At 37.6% G+C, this 23,670-nt stretch overlaps 5 protein-coding genes across 11 annotated transcripts; 2 read left to right on the top strand and 3 right to left on the bottom strand.

The window, feature by feature from the left end:
• Window positions 1-622: 622 nt before the first annotated feature.
• On the top strand, window positions 623-2,456 carry LOC113753976 (protein NOI4-like). Of its 2 annotated transcripts, none has more exons than XM_027298263.1 (3): window positions 623-848; window positions 1,737-1,937; window positions 2,052-2,456. In XM_027298263.1, the coding sequence occupies exons 1-3, from the start codon at window positions 843-845 to the stop codon at window positions 2,073-2,075; spliced, it is 231 nt and encodes a 76-aa protein (XP_027154064.1). In that variant the 5' UTR covers window positions 623-842; the 3' UTR covers window positions 2,076-2,456. The 2 variants fall into 2 exon arrangements, with proteins under 2 accessions (XP_027154064.1, XP_027154063.1); XM_027298262.1 differs by having other exon boundaries at window positions 1,734-1,937.
• Window positions 2,457-3,042: 586 nt separating this feature from the next.
• LOC113753787 (zinc finger CCCH domain-containing protein 43-like) lies at window positions 3,043-7,414 on the bottom strand. 3 transcript variants are annotated; one of them, XM_027298028.1, is made up of 7 exons: window positions 6,929-7,414; window positions 6,740-6,793; window positions 5,964-6,080; window positions 5,556-5,679; window positions 5,341-5,483; window positions 3,950-4,192; window positions 3,043-3,506 (listed from the first exon to the last, which is right to left on the bottom strand). In XM_027298028.1, exons 1-7 carry the CDS (start codon window positions 7,256-7,258, stop codon window positions 3,351-3,353), a joined length of 1,167 nt encoding a protein of 388 aa, XP_027153829.1. In that variant the 5' UTR covers window positions 7,259-7,414; the 3' UTR covers window positions 3,043-3,350. The 3 variants fall into 3 exon arrangements, with proteins under 3 accessions (XP_027153829.1, XP_027153830.1, XP_027153828.1); XM_027298029.1 differs by having other exon boundaries at window positions 5,341-5,480; XM_027298027.1 differs by having other exon boundaries at window positions 5,341-5,679.
• A 1,767-nt stretch (window positions 7,415-9,181) lies between these two features.
• On the bottom strand, window positions 9,182-9,905 carry LOC113752869 (stellacyanin). Its single transcript, XM_027296911.1, has 2 exons — window positions 9,704-9,905; window positions 9,182-9,569 (listed from the first exon to the last, which is right to left on the bottom strand). Exons 1-2 carry the CDS (start codon window positions 9,903-9,905, stop codon window positions 9,226-9,228), a joined length of 546 nt encoding a protein of 181 aa, XP_027152712.1. The 3' UTR covers window positions 9,182-9,225.
• A 1,991-nt stretch (window positions 9,906-11,896) lies between these two features.
• Window positions 11,897-14,742, top strand: LOC113751737 (very-long-chain 3-oxoacyl-CoA reductase 1-like). The gene is made up of 3 exons (XM_027295853.1): window positions 11,897-12,717; window positions 13,254-13,323; window positions 14,223-14,742. Exons 1-3 carry the CDS (start codon window positions 12,080-12,082, stop codon window positions 14,475-14,477), a joined length of 963 nt encoding a protein of 320 aa, XP_027151654.1. The 5' UTR covers window positions 11,897-12,079; the 3' UTR covers window positions 14,478-14,742.
• A 1,930-nt stretch (window positions 14,743-16,672) lies between these two features.
• On the bottom strand, window positions 16,673-21,755 carry LOC113753496 (uncharacterized membrane protein At3g27390-like). 4 transcript variants are annotated; one of them, XM_027297667.1, is made up of 11 exons: window positions 21,630-21,755; window positions 21,589-21,594; window positions 20,087-20,195; window positions 19,773-19,965; window positions 19,550-19,686; window positions 18,455-18,743; window positions 18,160-18,266; window positions 17,927-18,050; window positions 17,639-17,837; window positions 17,300-17,543; window positions 16,673-17,193 (listed from the first exon to the last, which is right to left on the bottom strand). In XM_027297667.1, the coding sequence occupies exons 3-11, from the start codon at window positions 20,161-20,163 to the stop codon at window positions 16,935-16,937; spliced, it is 1,629 nt and encodes a 542-aa protein (XP_027153468.1). In that variant the 5' UTR covers window positions 20,164-20,195; window positions 21,589-21,594; window positions 21,630-21,755; the 3' UTR covers window positions 16,673-16,934. The 4 variants fall into 4 exon arrangements, with proteins under 4 accessions (XP_027153468.1, XP_027153467.1, XP_027153465.1 ...); XM_027297666.1 differs by having other exon boundaries at window positions 21,589-21,755; XM_027297664.1 differs by lacking the exons at window positions 21,589-21,594; window positions 21,630-21,755 and adding an exon at window positions 21,085-21,576.
• Window positions 21,756-23,670: the final 1,915 nt, after the last annotated feature.

The following is a 23,670-nucleotide window of genomic DNA, read 5'->3' as shown; positions in this document are numbered from 1 at the left end:
AATTACTCCGTGGCCAGTGGCCTAATAAGCCAACGCAGTAGTTGTAACTTCTACTTCAAAGAGCTGACCTTCCGCGGACGGGCCAGAATGCTTCCCAGAATCCTGAACAACTAAGTCCATTACGTAAACATCCTAAAAATGTAGGAATATATACCTCTTGGACTTTGGTATTACTATTTCCTTCCCGGGAGTGGGCCGGGAAATTTTCCTCGTCAGCCACGGCTCAATGGACTCGTATTCTGATTATGATAGTAGTAACGTATTGATAAAACTGAAATCTGAATAAATAAGGGACTGGATTGTTAAGTAATAAAATCTTAATATTTGAGTGCACTCTATATTAAGCGATAAGTAAGTAGTTAATTATTTATTATTTTAAATGAGTTTTGTCTAAATAATTTATAGTCATTTAATTATTTAAAATATTTTATTTTTTGTTATTAAACATGTATGTCTGAACATATTAAGATTTGAATTCATTAAATTGAATTATCGACCTTTGATTTATGTGACGTACAACTGTACAAGGAACCGCAAGGCCTTGCCAAATAGACTGTATAAATGAGACGTTTAATTAACAGGCTGGATTGTTTGTATATCTATTAGTTAGGTGGATCAACTTCATACGTCCCCCTACCCATTGTTGTCTTTCCATTCCCCACATTTGCCAACGGCGCTTCCTATCCTTTAGCACCCATTTTCTTCATCTTCTCCACCACACCACGCTGCTCCACCTCCTCTCATCCCTTCCCATCCCTCTATCCCTCTTCCCTTCTATCTCTTTCCAAGTCCGCTTGCTCATCCTTTTCCATCACAGCTCCTGCCCAATCCCCGCCTTGACGATGTCGGTAAGTTTTTTACGTTTTATAATCCTTTTTTTTTGCCCTTTTGGCTACATTTTTTAAAATCTTCCTCTCGAATATCATGGTTTTGCTTTGTCATCATCTATGATTTTGGTTAGTACAAAGCCGGTTTAATCACGTTGGAGGGCCAACCGATTATCAATCCTGGCGTTTCATTTTCTCTGTTGGTTAGAGCTAGTAGTTTTTGCATGATTACGAATTCACATCAGTTCTTTTATGTTTTCACCGCAAGCCCCCATGTCAGCCCAGGTGACTTTCTTGGTGGTACGCATAAAATGTCGATTTTTCATTTGAAAAAGAAGAAATTAAAGAATTTGTTGGGAAGCAAAATCCTCGTAATGTCTTCAATTTTATCTATCTATTAGAAATCCTGAAAACAATTGCATGGTGAATTCTTGAAAGAAGCACGATCATGCTAAAAAAAAAAAAAGTTGTCCTCTTTATTTTCGGGGCTCGTATAAGGTCCTCATTTATTTGCTGCAGTTATTACACCATACGTCCGCTTGGTTGTGTTAGAGACCGGTCTTGAACCATGCTATGATAAAGTGCTCTGCTCTTGCACTAGGTTCAGTATAACAATTCTACAATGGAGCTTTATTTCTTGTGCAATTTGCCTTTTCTTCTTTCTCAAACAGCAGTCTATTGATATAAGCCCATTTACATACTAAAAGAAAAAGAAAAAAAATTGTAGTGCATAAGAGATTAGCCTATATAGTATTTGCTATTATCGTGGGAAGAACATTAACTTGTTGCAAAGGAGCGCCAAATCTTAGGTTGTTTGTACTCGGCATGCCTCACAGTAGATTGATCATAAATATGGTCGTGTTATAGTGGAAAACTCACTGTCTACAAGGTCTGATTTATGTACAGCAGGAGAAGGGTCGGCCATTGCCAAAGTTCGGCGAGTGGGATGTGAACAATCCGGCATCAGCTGATGGATTTACAGTCATATTTGCCAAGGCTAGGGACGAGAAGAAAGCTACCGGGACAGCAGCCGGTGGCAACAAAGGACAAAATTTGGACCATGCATCTCGGCCAGCAGAACCAGCGGATCAGCAGTCCCCCACCACCACGGTACTGATGCTTCTTTTAAATCTCCAGTCCAAACTGCGCGTGCATGTTCCATAAGCGTAAGATTAGAGATTTTACAATTTTTTTTTTGGGGTGTGTTTCTTTCCGGTGATGCAGAAGAAATGGTTTTGTTGCTTCTGAGGCTCGATGCTGCTTTTGAAGCTCTGAATCTGTCAAACGCATGGCGGCAATTGATTTCAGCAGATTACCATTACGTAGTTGGCAAGGAGGCCGAATGTAAGGCGCTTGTACATTTAACCAGCGGCCTCATCTGAATCTTATTACCATTTTGTTATGTCTCCATGTTCCCCCAGCATGATACATGCTGGGGAGAGGTGACAGGAACAATTTAGATACACCTTCTCGTCTTTTTGCCTGTGCAAACTTTATGGCTTCGAAATGGCCTTTTCTTTAGACTATTATAAATTTATTAAAAAAAAAAAATCAGAGGCTAAAAACTGTAGTGCCAGCAGGAATAAATGGACTCGAGGAATCTGTAAATGAAGCACATGGTTTGCATCATGTCCCCGCATAGCAAATGTTATATACTGTATAGGCTCATTCGGGTTTTGGGCATGTTTTATCTCCAACATTTTTGTACCTTTGTACGAGCAACCTGACATGACTTCCAGAAAAAGGTTTGATTAGTGACTCGAACTGAATACATCTAAAATTTGAATGATTTTACTCCTCGGTGAATATCATGGGACTACATGACAGCGCGCCCGGCCCTGGCTCCCAACTAAGCCCTTCAAAACAAAGAAATAGAACACCTAAAGGACAAGCAGAATAAGAGGGTCAAATACAACCAACAAAGACACTTAAGCACTATATGTCAAGAACACTTGAGCAGCAAACTAATCCCTCCGTCAAAACATGACATAACTAATTTTGAACTCGTGAATTTTTAAGTTCAATATGCAGGTAGGGATGTCCCATTTGATCGTAGGAACCCTCCCAACAGTGATATGTGGATCAAATTTAAGTCAAGAACCACCTGTCTCAGCCTCTGGTCAGTCACCAGAACAAGTAAACAAGATACTTATGGTCGAGGAACTCTGCGCTTTTGACATAAGAAAAAAAAGGAAGAATATGCTATTAGCTCTTCTAAATGGTAGGATAAAAAAAGTCAAAATACTACATTGAGTCCTTGTATATTTCTTAACCAGAAGATTTTCATCTCCAACATATTTTCCTTGCAAAATCATACCCCATTAGCTTCCTGCTATTCTTACAATTAGGGTAGTATATAGAGTAATGAAAACTGCACTAAAAAATGCCTGTCCTATGCAAAACTCGCCCTAGCTAAGGTCTATCAGGAGATCAAAAGGGGTAACAGCGGTCATTAAAACTTGATGTCATTTTTTGTTTTGTTGGGGAGTTGAGAATGTACTGCAACCTGCCTAAACCTAACCATTACTGCATCCAAGATCCAGCATCATAACCAGATGGTTCTGAAGATGGCCAATCCTTGAACGTTGACAAATTAGGATGTACTGGATGGTCAAACAGGCATACACGGCCAAATTTGCAGATGCCAAAACGTTCATAATGCCGGCATATATTTCTGCCCTGCACCAGTTTATAGAGGTTGTGAGTAATCATGATCACGAAACCTTTAAGAAAATGAAATGTCTAAAATTTTTGTGCATCATAGGAGGACTACTTAGGAATGAAAGTATATAGTGACGACTAGTCCAGACAAAACTGTAGCACTACTCATCCAAAATGCAATCTCTTCTCTTGCACAAAGATGACAGCAGCATATTAAAAAGTGTGTTTTCATATTCAATATCCACTAACTAATTTGTTTAAGTCAGATTAAAGAAAATATAGAGATTCCATAGGTATACATAGAAGCTTGTAAAGGTCTCAAAGCTTTCAGCATGAACTTCCAACTTTTGGCCCAATATTACTCATGGACTTTCACATGTCATGGTCCATAGAGAAACTCCAAAGTGATCAGTTACAAGTCACTAAACTTAAATGATTGCAAGAAAAAGCTTTGAACGTACAGGTCTAAGAGGAAGGCCTTTCTCACTCAGAATGCATGTAGGCTGGCCCTTTGGATGGTGAAACCGACATGCAGACTTAAATTTACAGTCCCCAGTTTTCATGAAGTAAGCACATTCAGGTTGACCAGGTCGTTCAGGAAATTCTTCAACTTGCACAGGAATATCTTGCTCCAGCATATCTGCTCTAGCTGCTCCAGAAACTAGATGAGCGTTCCTGCTCCTTTGTTGAGGCACTTCTTCAGCCTATGTTAATGATAAATAAAAAGTATCAGAACAAGGTACATTGTACAGCTTGAAGCAGATTTGACACAGAAGGCACATATTAGCAACAATGATGGATGTAGCAGTAGATAGGGATGAAAGAGGCAACAGATATTAAAACTGGATCCTCAAATATACCCAAAAAACAAAAGCTCCAGTCTTCAAGTTTGTGTTTCCAGTCCACTGCTTTTTTTTAGCTCATGCTGGTTTTGCTTGGGGATAATTCTCTCACAACACAATCTAGGAAAAGAAAAAATAGAAGCGGGTAGAAAAAGTATCTATTAAGACTCTTGAATTCTGGGTAGACAAATACACGCAGGGATGCATGGGAGATAAAGGGTATGATGGTGTGAGGATGGTTTCCAAGGTAACCTAGGACAAAATGAAGCAAAGTAAAAAAAAGTTTATTACCTTTGTCCAGATAATCACACATAGAACTATATACTCTTACACAAGCATATGCAGGGAGACAAATAATGGATCATTATTGGTCTTAGGATAACCATCCATAAAAATATAAAATAAACTACAACTGGCACAAAAGATATATCATATTTCCTTGGTGTCCAATTGCAAGAAGTTCGAATATACAAAGACTAGCCAAATTCCACAGTCAGAAAACATAATGAACAAAAGAGCAAGACATCCCAATATGCAACACTGCAGGATGTATATCTTGCAATATTCAGTAGTAAGACATACACACATAAGAAAACTCAGTAAACTTCATAACATACAGCCATAAAGATGATAGAAATTGAGTCACAAGAAGTTCATGTTGATGATAAAGTCGCTGCTGAAAACACCATTGAAGTTGGAATTAGACAATATAGAAACATTTATCTGCCTTAAAATGCCTAAATACTAGGAATTATGTGGCTAAGACATGTACAAGTAGTTACACAATGAAATTTTAAAAAGCACGGAGAGGGGGAAGAGGGGAGGAAAAAAAAAAAAAGCAGGCTCCCAAGGTTACGAGAAAAGATGCAATAGATTTCAACCAAAATCATCAAAAAATTACTGCCAAAATTAGCAGATTCTGATATAAAAATTAGAATGAGAAAAGGCAAAAGGACATAAAGAATAGCTGAAAGTAAACAACAACAGGGAATGGCAAAAACCATGAATACCTGACACTCGTTGAATTCAGAATGCCCATGCATCCATTGAGGAACTGAATTCGCAATCGTATGAGATGAATAGTCATTTCGGTAGGAAAGAGTACTCGACAAGGGACGTGTAGACCAAGGTACTTGATTTGGTTGGGATGCTTCTGACAGATGCAGTGGAGCAGAGTCAATGCTTGGGCTTCCCAAAGAATGAGCCGAATGTCTAATAGGCTTACCATTCAGAGATGATTTCTGGAGGTCCAGTCCTCCCATTGATGAAGGTTCAGGATGGTGAAACACACACTGAGTTCCATATCCACAAGAACCGTTGCGCATGTAGTAGGGACATTCTTTCCCTCCCTATACCAAAAAGAAAAAAAAAATCTAAATCAAATTCCGAAAAGAAACTTCAATTTATTATCCTCATCAATTCCGAAAAGAAACTTCAATTTATTGTCCTTATCAATTCCGAAAAGAAACTTCAATTTATGACTCAACAAACTTTATTATCCTTATCAATAATTACAAGAAGGATATGCAGACAGCAACAAAAAAATTTTACATGATCTTGCAACTACTTATGGAATACAAAAGACAAAAAGAGTTACTAGAGATTTTCCCAAGAATCTGGATTGCAATATTACCAATCGCATTGGCAAACCAAGAAAGTTAAACTTTGGAGCCGCAACTTGAGACTCCTTTTTAGAGTGACTGTATCTACAAGCTTCACCATATTTGCAACCTCCTGCTGTTGAGTAATACTGCAAAATTTAGAAGACAGCAACTCAATCACAAATTCAGACGGAATTGTGCAAAATAACAACAGAAGCCAGAGTGTGAAAGCACAGATGGTAATTTACCAAGATTTTGGGTTAATAGTAGAGAATAATAATCACTAATAAAAGACATCTCAACAGCACTGTCACTACATATAAACATCTAAATTTAATTGAATGTCTCTGAATCAGGTAGACCCAATGCCACCAAATAAGAGGGTAAGATGCAAAGATCATCGATTACATTGTCATGCGATTCAAGATTACATTATTGGTTAGTAGAGAACTCCAGCATAAAAACTGGAAAATTAATCTATAAAACATCAAGAAAACAAGCCTATCATATAAAACCTGCTCCTGCGTCTTGTAATTTTGACAGTTAATCAACATTTTAGTTAACTAAAATCAGAAAAAATATTGTTCAACAAGGCAGGGAAACAATGTCCTAACATATTCAATCCAACCATTTCACCGAATCGACTCCTCGAATACTCTTCCACCGATTTGCACTTACAAGGCAATAACTCCAACTAAAAATCAAGCTAGTCTAAATTTTCAGCTTATGTTAAGAAAAGACATCATTCCATCCCTAGAAGCACAAAACAAAAGAAATAAGAAAACATGAAAACTCCAGAGGTTTCAACCTTGCATTCAATTTGACCGGCATTATCTGAGCTCCAGTCCTTGTCCTTAACAACCTGGAATACAGAATCATCAAATCAATAGAGCGTGAAATAAGCCGCACATAAAATTTATCAAAACTCAAAAAAAAAAAAGGGCGGCCTGGTCGCCCAGCAAAGAGTCCATAAAACCTAGTAAAATGGTCATAATACCAGACTAGTCTTCTTAACAGGGTGATTGAATTTGCAGGTGAGTCCAAACTTGCAGATTCCGGTTCTGACGTAATGAGGGCAATCTCCGGCGTAGGGTCGCAACGGAAGGCGCTGGGGACCACCGGAGTCATTGTGTGCAGAGTTCAACCCTCCTCGGTTATCATTGTCGAAGGAGTTTAGGCCAACATTTTGGAACTCGGCAACTAAGGCTCGCTCAGTTTGCGAGTTTAAGCCGGAGGATGAAAACCCAAGCTCGGTCTCCTGGGCCTGGCGTTTGAGTTGCGAAGTGGTTATATTTATACTGACGTGGTCGTCTTCATAGGTTCCCATCTTCCTCAGCAGAAATGGACAAGAGACTGAGCAGCGGAGGCAACCTCAACAAGTGAATGAGGAGTGACAGTGTGACACTACTGTGACAAAAGTGCCACTGCCAGCCACCGAAAAGGTGAAAAGGCGGAAAGGCCAAAAAGCGAAAACCCTCCCCACAACTCCCTCGCCACCGCCGAAGTTTCGCCACTACCAAAATCCCCTCCGGTTTCTCTCTGTCACCTCAGCCAGCGGGACGGGACCAAATTTACTACTGCTGCTGCTACAGTACTACTCTTTTTTTGGAATAAAACATTTTTACTTTCCATTTTTTTTAAAAAAAATGATTTCCAATTAAAAATTTTTAGTAATATTTTTAGTCGCTCTTGTTTTCTATTTATTTCGTAGTAGCATCACATTACAAGCACTGCTACACGAGGCGATACTAACAAAAAATTTTGAATTGCATTTTACATTTTTGGTCAATTACTAATAGTTAGTCACAATTAACTTAAAAAATATTTGCAAATTCATGTCTTTCACGGACCGCAGACAATAATACGTCCTGCAAAGTAAAGTAATTAATGAACACTACTAGTTTTACATTTTATTGATCGCGGGTTGTTTTTAACTTTTTATGTATTCACCACACACAATTATTCACTAAGCTTTTATTTTCTTTTGCATTATAAGTATATTTGTTGGAGCAATCCCGCGTATCAATGGTAAGCTAAAAACAATTGAAAATCTCTATGTCATTACTCCTATTGCTAGTTTCACTTATCACGTGAAGGTAAAAATAAATAAATAAATAAACGGATTAATCTTATATACACTGACGATATATACACTATCAGCGTCGGATAAATGATAATTATATAAAATTTAACTTTTGATAATGTATACACTACCAGTATATATAAGATTAACTCTAAATAAACAACTTATAACAACTTACATAAACATAATATTTGACATAAATATAAAAGCGTCGTAGAGTTGCCGTTGGAAAATGATAACAAAGATCTTAAAAAAGACCCTGAAAGTAGTACTAGTTGTTTATTTAAACAAATTACTATTGCACTGCGTGACAAAAATGATTATTTTTTCCTTATCTGTATTACATACATGTTAGGAGCATGTGGATTACACAGAAATTCACATAAAACTGAAGGAATGCTGGGAGACGATATCAAAATTGGGCTGGTTTAGTCTAAATACATCACCTCGAAACTACTTTTTTCAAACTTTTCAAGACACATTTTTGAGAATCAGATCGACATCAATCAACAGGGAGTTTTTTTTTTTTTTACAACATGGGGGTATTCAATCTTTCGCTTGACTAATTTCCTGCGGCCTGAAGAAAACGCCCCAATCCACTCCATACACGGTAATCACGAGACTCAAATACTAATCAATGCCTTAAAAGAATGACTATATGACCGGTCAAACTATCCACGGCGCAATCAACAGGGAGTCTTAACTTGGTCAAATACCGGCAAGGCTAACGGCATCGTTCTAGTCCGGAAGGGCCATTTTCCTTTATTTTTCGTCCCCGTCCTCATTAGAATGGGTGTAAATCTTGTTCATATATAAATTAAAAAAGGAGTTATTCTTATTCACGCGACAAGTTCCAAGACCCAGAGTAGGAAAGCGGGAAAAATAGGACGCTCCCCATGGGAAAACGTGTCCCAATCGAATGAAGGCATAAAATAAACTGTCCAGTTATATTATACTACTAGTATAAAACACAAAAATAAGAGTACCTAAAAGTATAAAACCAAAGCAGGCAGAGGGGAAGAAGTTACTAATAAGAACTAGTAAGCACCCTTACCTACTACCAGAGCCTCTCCTAAGTTAAAGCTAATATACCGTAGAGACGAGTACTACTAGTAGATACAATAATGACAGCAGAATCACTACTAAAGGGAATTTTTTAAAAAAAAAAAAAAGAAAAAAGAAAAAAAGATGTAGCAGGGAGCGGCTAGCAGTTAAAAGATGCCGATGCGTGAAGCAAGATGCAGGAGAAAGTGAAAAGTGGGAATGGTGAAGAGAAGGTGATGATGACGATGGCATATTAATGCAACAGAGGCAGAGGCAGAAGAAGAAGAAGTTGGAGAAGAGTTGTGATCATCCTGCGACATGACTTTAACGACCATTCGCTGCCCTTTGTCACAATACCCCGATGCTCCACTGATGAAATAAAAATAACCGGAGCGGTCAAGAGTGAAGACGGTGTTGCCGGTGTTGGAGAAGAAGTTGGGGCGCCTGGAAGTGCACTTCTTGTAGTCTGTCTCGCTCACCTCCATCACCGAGTCCTTCCTGTACTTGAATCCTGCTCGCCCCATGTCCATTCATTTCATTTCATATCATATTATTATTTATCTCATGCATGCATCATCATCAGTACGTACTAGCTAGTTTATTAATTAAAAGAGAGAAAAAAAAAGAAGAAAGAGTTATTCTTACGGATGGTGTCGCCAACTTTGAACCGCTTCTCGGATGCCCAATCATTGTAAAATTTGGTTTGGTTGGCAAGGGGGACGACCCACCCAATCTTGTCGCCGACTTGGTACTCGAATGAGGAAACCGACGAGAGTTGGAGTGATGAGATGAAGAGCACTAGTAGTGTGTGTGTGCGAGTAATGGAGAATGAGGAATGGGAAGCCATTTGCGGCGGCTGCGCAAGTTTATACGGTGAGGCGGTGGCGCTACGTACAAATAGCAGTTTGTTTGTTTGTTGGAGTATTTACGAGTAACAGTAGCAGCCGAGGGATGCATGAACAACGTCCGAGGGATGCATGCCTTTAATTAAGAAGGCGGTTATGGAGTCAGTTGCTTATATTATAGACTTCACTAGAGACAGAGAGTAGCGTTGGGAAATGAAACGTGGGCGCAAGCGGATCGGAGGGATTTACGTGACGCTAGTCGTGGCCACTAGTACTGTAGCAGTGCGGTGGGATACACACTACTATTACTACACAGGGGGATAAAGAAAGAACCAACCTCAGACTTGCAATCTTGGCGTTTTGAAATTTGAAGAGCAGGATTATGCACGCCCCGATACTTTTTGAGTGGGGATGATTCTATAGTCGTTGAGGATACGACAATTGAATAGTTTACCAATTATTTTTCAGAGTAAATTTTGCCTATGAAATTCAATGCAATTCAATTAATTCAAATCTTTAATTTTTATTTATCAAACTCGTCTGAATATATTAAAATGTGAATCTATTAAGTTTAAATGTTGAATTGAGTTATCAAATAGAACCTTAATACTTTTAGATCTTAACATATTCAGATGCGTTTGATAATAAAAAATACCTCATCTTAATTAATTAAGTGACATTTAATCTCCTAAGTAAAACTTACTCCAAAGGATAAGTATTCGCTTATCACTTAAAGCAAAATACACTCAAATATTAAAATTTCAATACTTAGTGCGTTTGATAAAACTGAAATTTGAAAATTGAAATCTGAATCCATTAAGTCAGTGAATTGTTAAGTGCTAAATTTGATACATTTGAACGTATATTACATTAAGTGATAAGCTATTTTCCCTAGAATATTCAATGGATACTCAATTAATTCAGATGTTATAGTTTTGGTTATCAAGCGCATCTGAATATATTAAAATCTAAATCCATTAAATTTAAGTGTTGAATTGAGTTATCGAACAGGAGTTAATATATTTAGATTTTGGATTTCAGTTTTAAAAAGCATTATTACTTACCAATGATTTTTTTTGTTGGATTTGTTATATTTAGTTTTAGTGTAAATTACGTCTGATTTGTTATGTTTTTTTTTGTGTCACCTTATATGCATCTGACAGTGTATATATTATTATCATTGGATGCATAATATATATTTAAAATTTAAATATCAAATTTAAAGTCCCATTGATTATTATTTATTTAAAATTGACAGCATATACACGATCAGATTCTTAATTTTACATGTAGTTATTCGAAAGAATCAGCAATATTTGTCTTTTTAGGTTTAAAATCATGAATATGGACACTGTCAGCATTTTTCTCCCCGGTAGAAAGAAAGGGCATTATATTTGACTTCCCAATTGCGTGGGCGTGGATCCAATCTTTTAGACATGCTCGGCCGCCAAAAGATTCTGGGAATGGTCACCATAATGGCTGGGCTGCTGCAATTGGCTGTTAGTCGTTTCAGTTCATCTACTTCACCAAACCGTCCATTCGGAATTATTAAGAAAAAGCCCATTTTCCCCGTTCTCCCTATTATTAGTAAATAATTTAGCAGCCATAAAATGTCCACCATCACTAGTTGTTTGGATTGCATATTATTTACATCGTATTATTTATTTATTTGTATCATTAACTTATTTTTTACTTCATACATATTATATCAAAAACTAGTACAATATATTTTTAAATAAGTTATCTCAAATAATCTTCTATCCAAAGCTCAGTAGTGTCTTCCTAATAAATTATCAAATACCCGGCTGCATCTCCGTCACCATCATCTGATGAGAATTTTAGTCTATTCTCAATTGAATTGATCTTTAAGTAATGGCAAATTTACTCAAATGTCATGATCAATTATCATATGATATTTTTTTCCACTAGGGTCCTCCCTCCTTATGACCAACTGTCGCCCATCACATGCAATATTGCAATTGATTGATTGAAAAAGGCCTCTTATAACTTTGATGAGGCCGTCTCACCCCTGTCAGCACTGCTTGCTTCTTTCTTTGTGCTACAAGGATGCATTGGGTAAAATAGTAGGCGATAACATCTAAGCCAATTTGCAGATCCATCTTCCTTCTTTTTTGCAGCCGCGAAATTTCCCTTTGTGGCTGACGCCGTTCCAAATATGGAGCAGTGCCTGTGGGAACAAATGAGATCTCAGCCTCTGTGGCTGCTTCTACTTGTGGCCTTGGGCTCTTTGAACCTCGCCAAATCCCTCTACTCTATTCTCAGCTGGGCTTACGTTAACTTCCTCAGACCCGCCAAGAATCTCAAGAAATACGGGTCATGGGCGTTAGTAACAGGACCCACTGACGGCATTGGCAAGTCCTTTGCTTTCCAACTAGCTCGTAAAGGGGTCAACTTGGTCCTGGTGGGTCGGAACCCGGATAAGCTCCGGGATGTGTCGGACTCCGTCAAGGCTAAATACGGGCAGACCCAGATCAAGACAGTGGTGGTTGATTTCTCTGGTGATTTGAATGAAGGTGTTGAGAGGATTAAGGAGGCGATTGAAGGTTTGGATGTTGGCGTTTTGATTAATAACGTTGGGCTTTCTTATCCCTATGCCAGGTACTTCCATGAGGTGGATGAGAAGTTGTTGGGTGATTTGATTAAGGTTAATGTGGAAGGGACCACCAAGGTTACTCAGGCTGTCTTGCCTGGAATGATCAAGAGGAAGAGAGGGGCTATTGTTAATATTGGTTCGGGTTCAGCCATTGTCATTCCTTCGGATCCTCTTTACGCTGTCTATGCTGCCACCAAAGCGTAAAGCATTTCCTTCCAACTCTAGTGTTTATCGTTTTTCTGTTTTTGCACTTTTTTTTGTTTGGTTTCAAACTTTGAAAAAAAAAAAAGGTTTCTGAAATGGCTTCGTCTTGCTTCTTGATGCTTAAGAGGGTTGACTACTTGTGAGGTAAATATTTTAAACTTCATAAGTTTGTGCTCTTGGCGGGCTTTGTAGAGACTGTAAAAGTGCAGCAGGAAATCTGAAGAGAGGGTTTTAGGAGCCATGTCATGGTTGTCTAAGCAATATCTATGTTTACAAGGGAATTAATCTATACATGCTCTCCCGCTGCTTGTGTTGATGGATGTCTTATCTTCATTCATTTGCTTCATAATTGCCCCTTTTTGAGTTCAGATGCAGTGTTTATTTCTTTCCTAGATTTGCAAAAATTACCTGAAAGGCATGTTTTTGGGTTAGTACGGCCTGCTGTCTACTTTGATTGAGAATATGAATGCTGTGTATGACAGTATTAGACATCATGAATTCACTAAATGAGATCGGTGAGTCTTGCTTGCAGGTACATTGATCAGCTCTCTAGATGCCTCTATGTGGAGTACAAGAAGAGCGGAATTGATGTGCAGTGTCAGGTCTGACTTGATCTCTTAACAGGAAATTACATACTGTGGCTTTTGATTCTTTTTGTTCATGCATTTGCTTTTTAAACTAATGACTATAAAAGATCTACAGAATTTTTGGAATTCATGACATTAGTGATAGCTGTTGTATTTGCTGGCATGGTTGAATCTTGTTTCCCATAACTCTGTTGTGGCAACCATTAGGAATTCTGAAACCTGTGGTGAGTTCTTTGTAATTAAATGTGGCTGTAAGTGCCATGTGTGTAGCACGTTTTACTACACCAAAAAAGGTAAGGTTAGAGTTTAAACATGCTGCTTTTCCAATTTTACCTTGTATAAAACCAACAGAAAAAATCTTATGCCTTGGAAGTTGTCTGTTGCTCTTATAGCTTTGAGTAAACCATCTGCTGAGTGTCATGTTGAGTACAAGTTTTCATGTCTTATTCAACTGCTTTGTCAATGTCTATTAATCCTTTTGTCTTGGACATTTGTATTTGATATTAAACGTGCGCCTGGACATTGGTCTCAAATAGGGCGAGTACAAAGGGAAACAAGTAGTTTTCTGATTGTTCTCTTCTTTGTGGCCGCCCTTTCATCTCTTCTTATGCCCTGTTTTTTACCGCCATCTGTAAAGAAAGGTTCATCTTCTTAGAAAGTGCAGCCTTAGTTTTGCGGTTTCCCAGTAAAGACTGCTGGAAGCAAGTAGATTGTGATTTACAGACTGGATTACCTATTCTACTTCATCTGCTCGTTGCCTCCAATTACTAACATGGATGGCAGTCTCTTGTCATCGCTGAAAAGTTCAGAAACATCTGGAGAACTTTGCTTATTTTATCTAGGAATGACGGATATAGAATCGTGGTTTCTGCACTTTGGTGTTCTAAAATTCCCTATTCTATCTCTGAGTGCAGGTACCACTGTACGTGGCAACTAAAATGGCATCAATCAGAAGATCCTCCTTTTTTGTTCCATCTAGTGATGGCTATGCCCGGGCTGCTTTGCGCTGGATCGGCTATGAACCCCGTTGCACACCTCACTGGCCACATACTCTTCTGTGGGCTTTGGCATATTCCTTGCCCGAGTGGATTGTAGATGCTTGGCGTCTGCAGTTCTGCCTCAGGATTCGGAAGAGAGGACAGCTCAAAGACTCGAGGAAGACGGAATAGAAAATATTTCCTTTCCATCCTATATTTTCAATTGACCATTGCCTCTCTCGTTCAGGGATCTGCAGTAAGATATGTAGCTAGACGCTAAGATCAAATTCTACATGGTAAAATGGCTCATGTTCCAGTGTTTCCTTGTTTGCATAGATTGGTTTTGAGCTTGCTCTTTAGAACCCAGTCATCAGTTGTTTGGGTTATTTTTCCCACTTATGAAGATCCTTCAGAATTCGGAACTGAAAGTCTGGTGCTAATGTGTCGTCGTTTTTTATTTTCCTCCTCTTCCTGCCATATTTAAGTACACAAACAGAACTAGAGACTCCTATCCGAACGAAAGTAGTAGTGTGTATTATAATGGGCGTAATCTTCGCAAATTTTTGAAGTGATTGTCTGCAGCGAACGCGTAATGAGACTGTAATCCCCCTTTTATTGAGTAATGCTAGCCTTCTAATCAGTCTCTCTCTGTCTTTTTTTTTTTTTCTAAGAAAACAACACCACAGAGTCACAGACGCCCAAGCCTAAAACCTTTTGGGATTAGTATATTTTAGAGCTTTATTTCTTCCATTGATTTAATGATTTTTAAGTTCTTTAATGGAGAACAATAGGAACACCCAACGTATCAATTCGGCTCTTACCAACCAAGACCAGTTCCGGCCTTCGCGGGCGGGGGCGTCTGTGAACTCCAAACAGCGTGCAAAAGATACAAATGCAGGCTTCAAACTTTTTCCTGTCACGGTTGGATGAGAAGAAATGTTATGTTGATCTTTTCAGTGCAAAATTACCTTTCTCAAGTCAGAGTTCAGATTTTAATATGAGAAAGTTTTTATTAATATACTATCAAAATTATCCTTCTCAAGACACGATCATAAATAGACTCGAAAACGGAAAAAGACTTTGGATAAGTACAGAACTTTGTACAAGTTCGGAGATCTTAAATGATGAACTGGTTGATATTTTAAAAAAAAAAAATTGCACCAAATCCCTGCGATTGCGCGTTATTTACATCTTATTTACACACACTGACTTGTTTACGTCATTAACACATTTTCAACCATTTTTTTATTTTACATATATCACATAAAAAAAGTGTTACAGTATTTTCTCAAAAAATTATCTCAAATAATCTTCTATCCAAACACACTTAACTAGTTGCTTGCTTGCGTAATGCAATGCCTAAGCGAAAAAAAAAGGTCCAGCTCTCATTTATCCAAGGGCCCAGCCGTTTAGGTGTCCGTTTGCACCCTTATTTTAGGGGTGTTCTAAAAATAAAAAAAAAATTGGAAAAACACGTAAATTTAGAGTAACATTTTAAAAAACTTACCAACTTTTATAAAATAAGAATATCAAAGGAAAAAAAAAATCAAATTATGGTACAAATGGTGAAGGTGAGTAGCAGTTGTGTGTGGCTATGGTTGGTTAGCCAAATGATAGGTTAGGTTAGGAGGGGATAAAGGATTTTTTGTTTTTTTGGTGTATTTTGATCACACACCACTATTTTTTAGACAAACATCCGGAAAAAACATACAATCCAAGCGGGCCCATTTAAGTTGTCAATTTTTCATCAAGTTTTGCCATATCAATTCTCAGCTAAATTACCACCCCGCGTGAATGGTCCAGCGATAGCCTCCTCCCACAGGGACCAAAAGGTCCCGAGTTCAAGTCTCAGCTCTGCTGGATTCCTCCGCGCACTTAACGTGCTAGGGTCGGGTTGGGGCGCCGAGCCCGGGTCGCAGGGGATTAGTCGGGCCCTGTAAGGATTGACCCGGACACCCCTATGTCGACAAAAAAAAAATAAAAAAATAAAAAATTCTCAGCTAAATTACCAATTGAAACCCAAAAAAAAAAAAAAAAAACCAAAAAGCACTGTAGCACTTCACGCACGAGCAAACGAGACAAAGATATTGGATAGCTCAATTTAATCAAATAATATTTCGCTTGTATCATAAACACATTTTCCAATTCACATTTTTACATTTCCAATTACTTTTTCATCTCACATACATCACATTACAAAAAATCTAACATTAATTATTTCAAAATAATACTCTATCCAAACACACTAGTAGAAGTTCCTGTCAACGAAAAAGTATATCCAAAGTCACAAAGCGCGTAATAGAATCTTAATAAAACTCACCCCCGAGACAGTTTTCCTTCTCATGTACAGTGCGTATTCAAAAATTCCTTCAGGCTGCTGCTGCTGCTGTTAGCGATGGAGATACAAATGTTGGAGAAAGCAAATAATCGAATCCAAAATCCCAGATCCCACTACGTTCCCTTTCTATACAACACAATCTGTAACTGTTCAAAAGCACGGAAGAAAACCAATATCCCACTACATTCCTATTTCCCTTTCTCCAAGGAAAAACTTCAATGATGTGAAACTTAACCTGCGCTGGAGTTCAAAATCAGCTATTGACACCCAAATGTTACAGATACAAACTCATAAGTTGTCATATTTCTTTCTCATATAATTTCAACATCTCTCTCAACAACTGATCCGGCCTCTAGATCAGATCCATGCTTACTCGTTCTGGTTCTAGAAGATTTTTGGCTAAACATTCGGACAAACATGCTTTTTGACCGGGGAACTGTTTGAGGTCCACTAGAGATGCTACTTTCACCATTCTTTTTGGCAAGTTCTTCTACGACCATCTTCATACTGGTATCAAAACGCCGCCTAAATGTGGGATACCTTGATATGGATCTAGTGATTCCTTGAAGTCTTTAATAACAAAGTTCAAAGAACAAATAAGACCAGATGCAATACGAAATAATTAAATCAGAGTAACATAAACAAAAGCATTCTTTAAAAAGGCTTTCTGCATCACCTTCGAGCTAATCCATCAAGTTCAGCTCGTCTTAGCTCAGACTCTGGTGGTGCACCGATGTCAGATTTTTTCAGCCTCTCAGGATCAACACTTAGTAGAACCAATTTGCCAAGATATAACTCTTCAGCTTCAGATAGGTTTTCAGCTTTGATTTGTTCTTTAATGATCACCAGTGGGTTAAAAAACCAATCAAAGACAGCATCTTTTGGCCGATTTGTACTAGTTATTTCAGTAACATTATCACCTGCATTGGCAGAACAAAGTGCCAAGAAATCATATCTTCGCCATATGCATAATAATTACATTTCAAGTATTAGAAGGGAAAGCATCACCACTCACTTAGCAATATACCAGCAGAATTAGCTTTAGCTGAACGCAGAAGTCCTTGAAATATGCAATAAGCAGGTAAACCAATGCTGATTATTTTGCCACTATCTTTATAAGACTTGGCATCTTCAATATCTTTTAATGTTATTATGCCTTCAGAAACCATTATTTCCCCATAGCGCTGGCACTCCTTGAGTAAGGCGTCAACCAACTACAAGAGCCATTCATGGAGCTCTGATCAGCATTAAAATATCAAAGTTGACAACTTAAGATGTTCTATATGTAGCACTAGAAATATACCTCAAGGGACCTCAATTCAACCATACGGCCACTGAAAGAAGTTGTACGTTTAAAAGACTGGAGCCTTGAAAAGGATGCTGCTCGAGAACTGGTTACTGATGCAGCATTCTTTCTGTACTTGGGTCTGTTCAAGCACCAGAAAATTAAGGTCATTTGCCAGAACGTTTTTGTGTGAAATGAATATATGCATTAACAAACATTTAATTGAACCACAAACAGAACAAGAGCTCAACCTAGGAAAGCAGGAACCTTCTGACATGTCAAGAACATCATTGCTGTATTCATCATAGATGGACAAGGAAGCAGCAATATAGCACAGGCCCAGCCAGAAAGATGACTCCTGCAGCCAAATGTTATAGCATTAGACTATCAAGCTAAGTGACAAAGAAAAAGAAAAATGCTGCAATTACAAAAGCAAGAATCTTAGTAAGGCAAATACTTCCACAGTCCAATAATGCACAGCTATATATAATTCTTTTCTTTTCTTTGTCTCCATCAACCCGAATTTTAAGAAGAATGCAAATTAACCTGATATACAACAACAGCTGCATAAAAGCCCAGGATGATGCTTGATACCATAGAGCCCAGCAAAGCCCCAGCAACGGCCAATGGCCAGAGCAAGATAGCAAGACCTGCAAATGGCACACATATTGTCTCCAAGAAGGGGCCCTCTCGACCAACACAGTCATGAAATAAACGATGCCACCCCTTAAATAGCATGTAGGGGCTTTTGCAAATGGCAATGATTGATATCACAATCATGTCAACCATAAATCCCAGCACTCCAGCAATAAGTGCTCCGGGAACATAAAGCAATCTGCAATACAGCCCCGATGTCATTGGACAAAGCAAAGCATTACAGAAGGACAATTAATGAAGTCAAACACCGTCATTCCAGGACGAACTGATGAGGGCACAACTGTATTGGAGAAAAAAAAAAGAGAGAGAAGCCTGAAGATGGTTAAAGAAGGAATAGATATTACTATCTCCCCATTGTTGGTAACAAAACAGTAACCAGAAGCCTTAGGGGTGGGGAAGACTGGTTATACAGTTCTGACATTTCCCAATCCTATGAACTGTTCCTTGAAGATTTGGATTGCCTCCTTTTCCAGTTCTGTCCCAAAAGGAGGCAAAAAGGAAATAATCCTTGGATATGACACAATCTCCCTCTGCATGGAGAACTTTTAATAGAGTATTTTAGAGCAAAATTGAATACCATTCCTGGAGCTTTTTGCTCTCAATATGTTATTAAATTACAAAACTTGAGTACTCAATAGGCAACTAACAGAAACAAGACGCAGTTGCAGCCTGGAAATTGATGAAATAACAGCTAAGATCCAATGATTTGCAGCTACAGCTTCAGTATTTGATGCAGAATAACCAACAAAAAGGCTAGAAATCCTTGAGGCTAACTGCATTTGTTTTTTTCTGTGGATAGGCAGGATAAGATTTACCAAGTCCACATGCGAGCAGAGAGAGCTAGAAGTATCAGGAACCAACAGATAACATGTTGCTAGGAGGATTTATATAATAGACCAGAAAGAATCATGCCCGATCCTTTTCTTACTATGCTAGTTTGCACCTAATTCAATGCTAAAAACTGTCAATAAGAGGGAACCATGCCTGATCTCATAGTACTTCCCAGCGGAAAGGCCTTGAACTCGTAAATCATCCATTATCGAGAAATAGGAATAGTAACACATGTCCAGGAAGTCCCTAACAACAGTAAAGCTTCGCTTGACAGTATCCCAAGTTCCATCCTGTAAAGAAAGGCTGCCATTGATTTCAAAGGCGCAAAATGTATAGTTTAAAAAAAATAATAATGATGGAGATAATTTGTCCATACATAAATACAGTGAAAGAATTGATTTGTCTTCCCTTCACCAACAGCTTGAAAAGTGGCAAGCATTGGTGAAAAAAATCCGTATGCCGCACCCCCAAGAATGCTACCTAAAACTGCTATTATTGGCCAGAAGACTAACAGGACAAGAACAAGTGGACAGAGTACAAGCTTCAGAACTGGCCCTAATTGTTTCGTGCTGCCATAAGAAACATTAGAATGATGTCACAAGGAGCTACACCAAATGAATGTGGCAAAGCAGGAAATAATATACCAAGTTACCTAACCAACATATTTAGAGGGGGACCAAAAACACATACCTCAATATGCAATAGTAAGTGTAGCATAGGTGCACAGGCCAAAGACCCAATGTTACTGCAGAGTTTCCAACTGACATGAGAAGGCATATTAATGGGCACAAAATGATACCTGAGAAAAATGGAATAATGTCAAAATCAATATCCAAATTTAGAAAGAAAATTCCTGAATAAACTGTGCAATGCTTTGAAGGGTAACTCGTATTTACGGACTAGAGCAAAATACATGCATTATTGCTTTCAAAGGCTCGCATATCTTTTAACAACTATTAAAACTTCTCCGTTGGGGGTGTTGACCAGACATGATCAGAAAATATCAAGAAATGACTAAGTAAAAGAATAAAACTTTCGCAATTGAGAAACCAATCCACCAGCTTCAATCTACATCCTTGCTATATTACCCACTGGTGCGCATCGCAATCATGAGAAAGAAGGGTAAAAAAAGGGGGGAATTATGTGGTAGCAGAACAATGAAACAAGCTAACCCCATATAGCAAGTGAAATCCACGAGGCAAAACGATGCCCCAGATTTTTTATATTTCCTAGTGTATCATCTTAGCCCGTAAAAATTTATTGATGTCAGTTGGATGATGAGCAAAATGGGTTACTCCAAGACAAATTCCTAAAGAAAGTAACCAAGTAGCAAGTAAAATAAGAAGTTGCCATATTAAACACCGGAGATTGGTACAAATCTATTTAGAAAACCTAGAATGAAAAAGGCCAATGAAATTGGGCAATCGTAATGTAGCTAAACAAATTCAAACCAGATAACTCAATCTAGCAAGCGAAATTCCGGGAGGTAAAGCGACAGAATATTTTGTTGTGTTCAATATCGAAAATCCAAACCCACAATCTGAATTGGATAACTGGAAAAAGGGCAAGCAGAAGCAGGGCAAAAGTAAAGAACTTGTAAGTGAAATAGAGTCGGTACACATTAAACTAACAAGTGTCAAAGCATTTAGAAAGACAGACAAAAGCAGTTGTGGAGGATTAATACAGACCTTTAATGAAACCAAGAATGAGAAGGCCAATAAAATAAGGGAGAAAACAGATGAAGCTCCACAAAGAAGCAAAAAACCCCCTCGGGGGCTCCATACTCTTTTCCTCACTTCCTCACTTCTCAGCCTCCAAATCTTCTTTTTTCAAGCTCCAAGTTGCAATACAAACTAAAAACTCGTATCATAATCAACGGAATTCAACTCACGCATGAAGATTATAACTTTACTCTTTCTTTCGTCAATTCCACTTCCCTTCTGGTTGGTAGGTATCTGATCCATTGGGGACAGATGCGCCAGAGATCCCACGGCTCACCAGCGTCAGCGGGTCTTCGTGTCGGAGTGCTCGTCTCTCTTTGGTACTAAGTACTTAATTCCGTATATTTTATTCTCATCTTCTCAAGAGTCTTTTTGAACCCTTGGAGTTTGAGTTGGAAGCAATGAAAACAAAACAAAGACAAAATATGTAAATTATTACTGCTACAAACTATCTGGGGTTTCTGTAATTACCGTTGGAAAGTAGTTGCATATACTATAGAGCAGTTTGCCGACTGTTCCGTCCCACAAACTTCTAAATTCGGGCTCAGGAACAACTTTTAGTAATCGTCATACATACACCATCCAGATGAAAGGAAAGGAAAGAGATAATTGGCATTGAATTTTAGGGTTAACAACACTCCCCGACACCCCGGGCTGAAAGCAATAGACATTTTACCCGCTTGAAATTTTTATATGGTGTTCATGGCGAGTATTTCATTTGAAAATACAGGAAAATGGATTGTTTAAATGCGTTGTGTTGTTGAATGTTGATGCTGCTGATAAATAACGATAATATATTAAGGATATTTATTGAGGAATAAAAAGTCATATTTAATACCAAAGGCTTTCTTTAAAATAAAAAAAAAACACACACACACACACACACATTTAGGAGTGTTCAAACTTAAAACAAAAAAAAAGAAGAAGAAAGAAAGATTGGCTGATACAATCTAAATGAGATTTTTTGGTCAAATGGAAATTTATAAAACAAACAATTTTGAAATAGATATTCAAATTCTCGATTAAAATTTGGGAAAGTTAATCGAGAGTGAGTGGCTATTAAAATTCAATTAACGAATTCTGAATTACTTGTTGAAATATCGAATTTTATATGTTTATATATTATACATATATTACCTACTAGTCTAGTAAGTCATGTACCAATTTGTTATACAGATGGTGCTGTAACTATTCTTCTGTAGAATTGTCAATTTGATTATTACAACATAAAGATAGAATTGTCAATATTTTTAAACAGTCTATATATGTTTTTGCTTTTTCAAATAGAATACTTAGATACTAATAGCAAACACAATAATATTTTTCAAGTGGATAAAGTGCCTATTATTTTCATTGAGGTGGCAAAGTGTCGTTATTATTATTATTTTTTTTTTTGTGGTGTGAATTGGAGGACATTATTGATGGATTACGACATTAGTCTTGGAATAAAATTCGTTGGATCATCAAAGTTCCTTCTTTCGGATTTATATTCAACAGTACTACCAGCGCACGAGTCTAGTAGTGCTTTTTTGGTTGTCAAAGAATGCAGTGCGCTGGCAGCAAATCTTGCTTGATTTTGCAGTCAAATGCCACCTCCCCGAATGGCAAAAATAAGAAAGAAAGAAAACTTTCTTTCAATGATTTTTTTTGCTCACTGACTACTAAGTATTTTACTCAACTAAATATTCAACTAACCTTTTTAAAACAATTTGATCATTCTAATGAAAATGCTTAACCATTATAATATTTTCTATACTGATGGTACTCATAATAATGGGTTTAGATGTATGGAAATTATTCTTATTAATTAATGTAAATTTGAGCATCAAATTTAGCACCTACACTCTCCTTATAGGAAAGATTGAGACAATATTAAATACCCGACGTGATAAGGCTTTGAGGTTCTTCTGCCTAGTTTATACTACTCCCTCTGTTCCATTTTAATAATCCTAGTCCTTTTTTCACACGGTTTAAGAAAAAGTAGTTAACTTTGTTGAAAAAATAAATTTAGATTGTTATTCTTCTAAAATACCCTTACATTAAATAGAGTACAACTTTATATTAATTATTCATGAAAACTTGAATTGATGGTTTTATTGGAATTTGAATTGATGATCAATAAAGAATCAATCCTCATTTTACATTAAATGGGGTAAATTATATTCAATAACAAGTTTATACTAATAACAACCTACATTGGATAAGGGTATTTTAGAAAAATTAAAAAATAATTAAATTTTTCAATTGAAAAGTGGACTGCAATTTGGGACAGACAAAAAAGAAAAACAGCACCACCACTACCAATTTCAGGCATCGTGCTAGACAGCAGTGGAGCTAAATATAAAGATAACCCTCGAGTCGTGAAGTAGAATCAATTCTGTAAGGAGAATCAATTCAGTAGAAGAACCCATTTGCTTCTCTTATCCTTTCCTATTTATAAGTTTATTATAACTAATGCATTCGTTCTGAACCTTTACTCTTCTTTTTTTTTTTCTAAGGAAACGAAGAGGAGGAAAACTCAACATATATGGCACAGGAAATATGAATTTTAAC

The sequence above is a fragment of the Coffea eugenioides genome, chromosome 11, assembly GCF_003713205.1.
Source record: "Coffea eugenioides isolate CCC68of chromosome 11, Ceug_1.0, whole genome shotgun sequence".
Taxonomy (NCBI): Eukaryota; Viridiplantae; Streptophyta; class Magnoliopsida; order Gentianales; family Rubiaceae; genus Coffea; species Coffea eugenioides.
The sequence above is the reverse complement of the archived record's forward strand: the minus strand, read 5'-3'. Positions and strand labels throughout refer to the sequence as shown.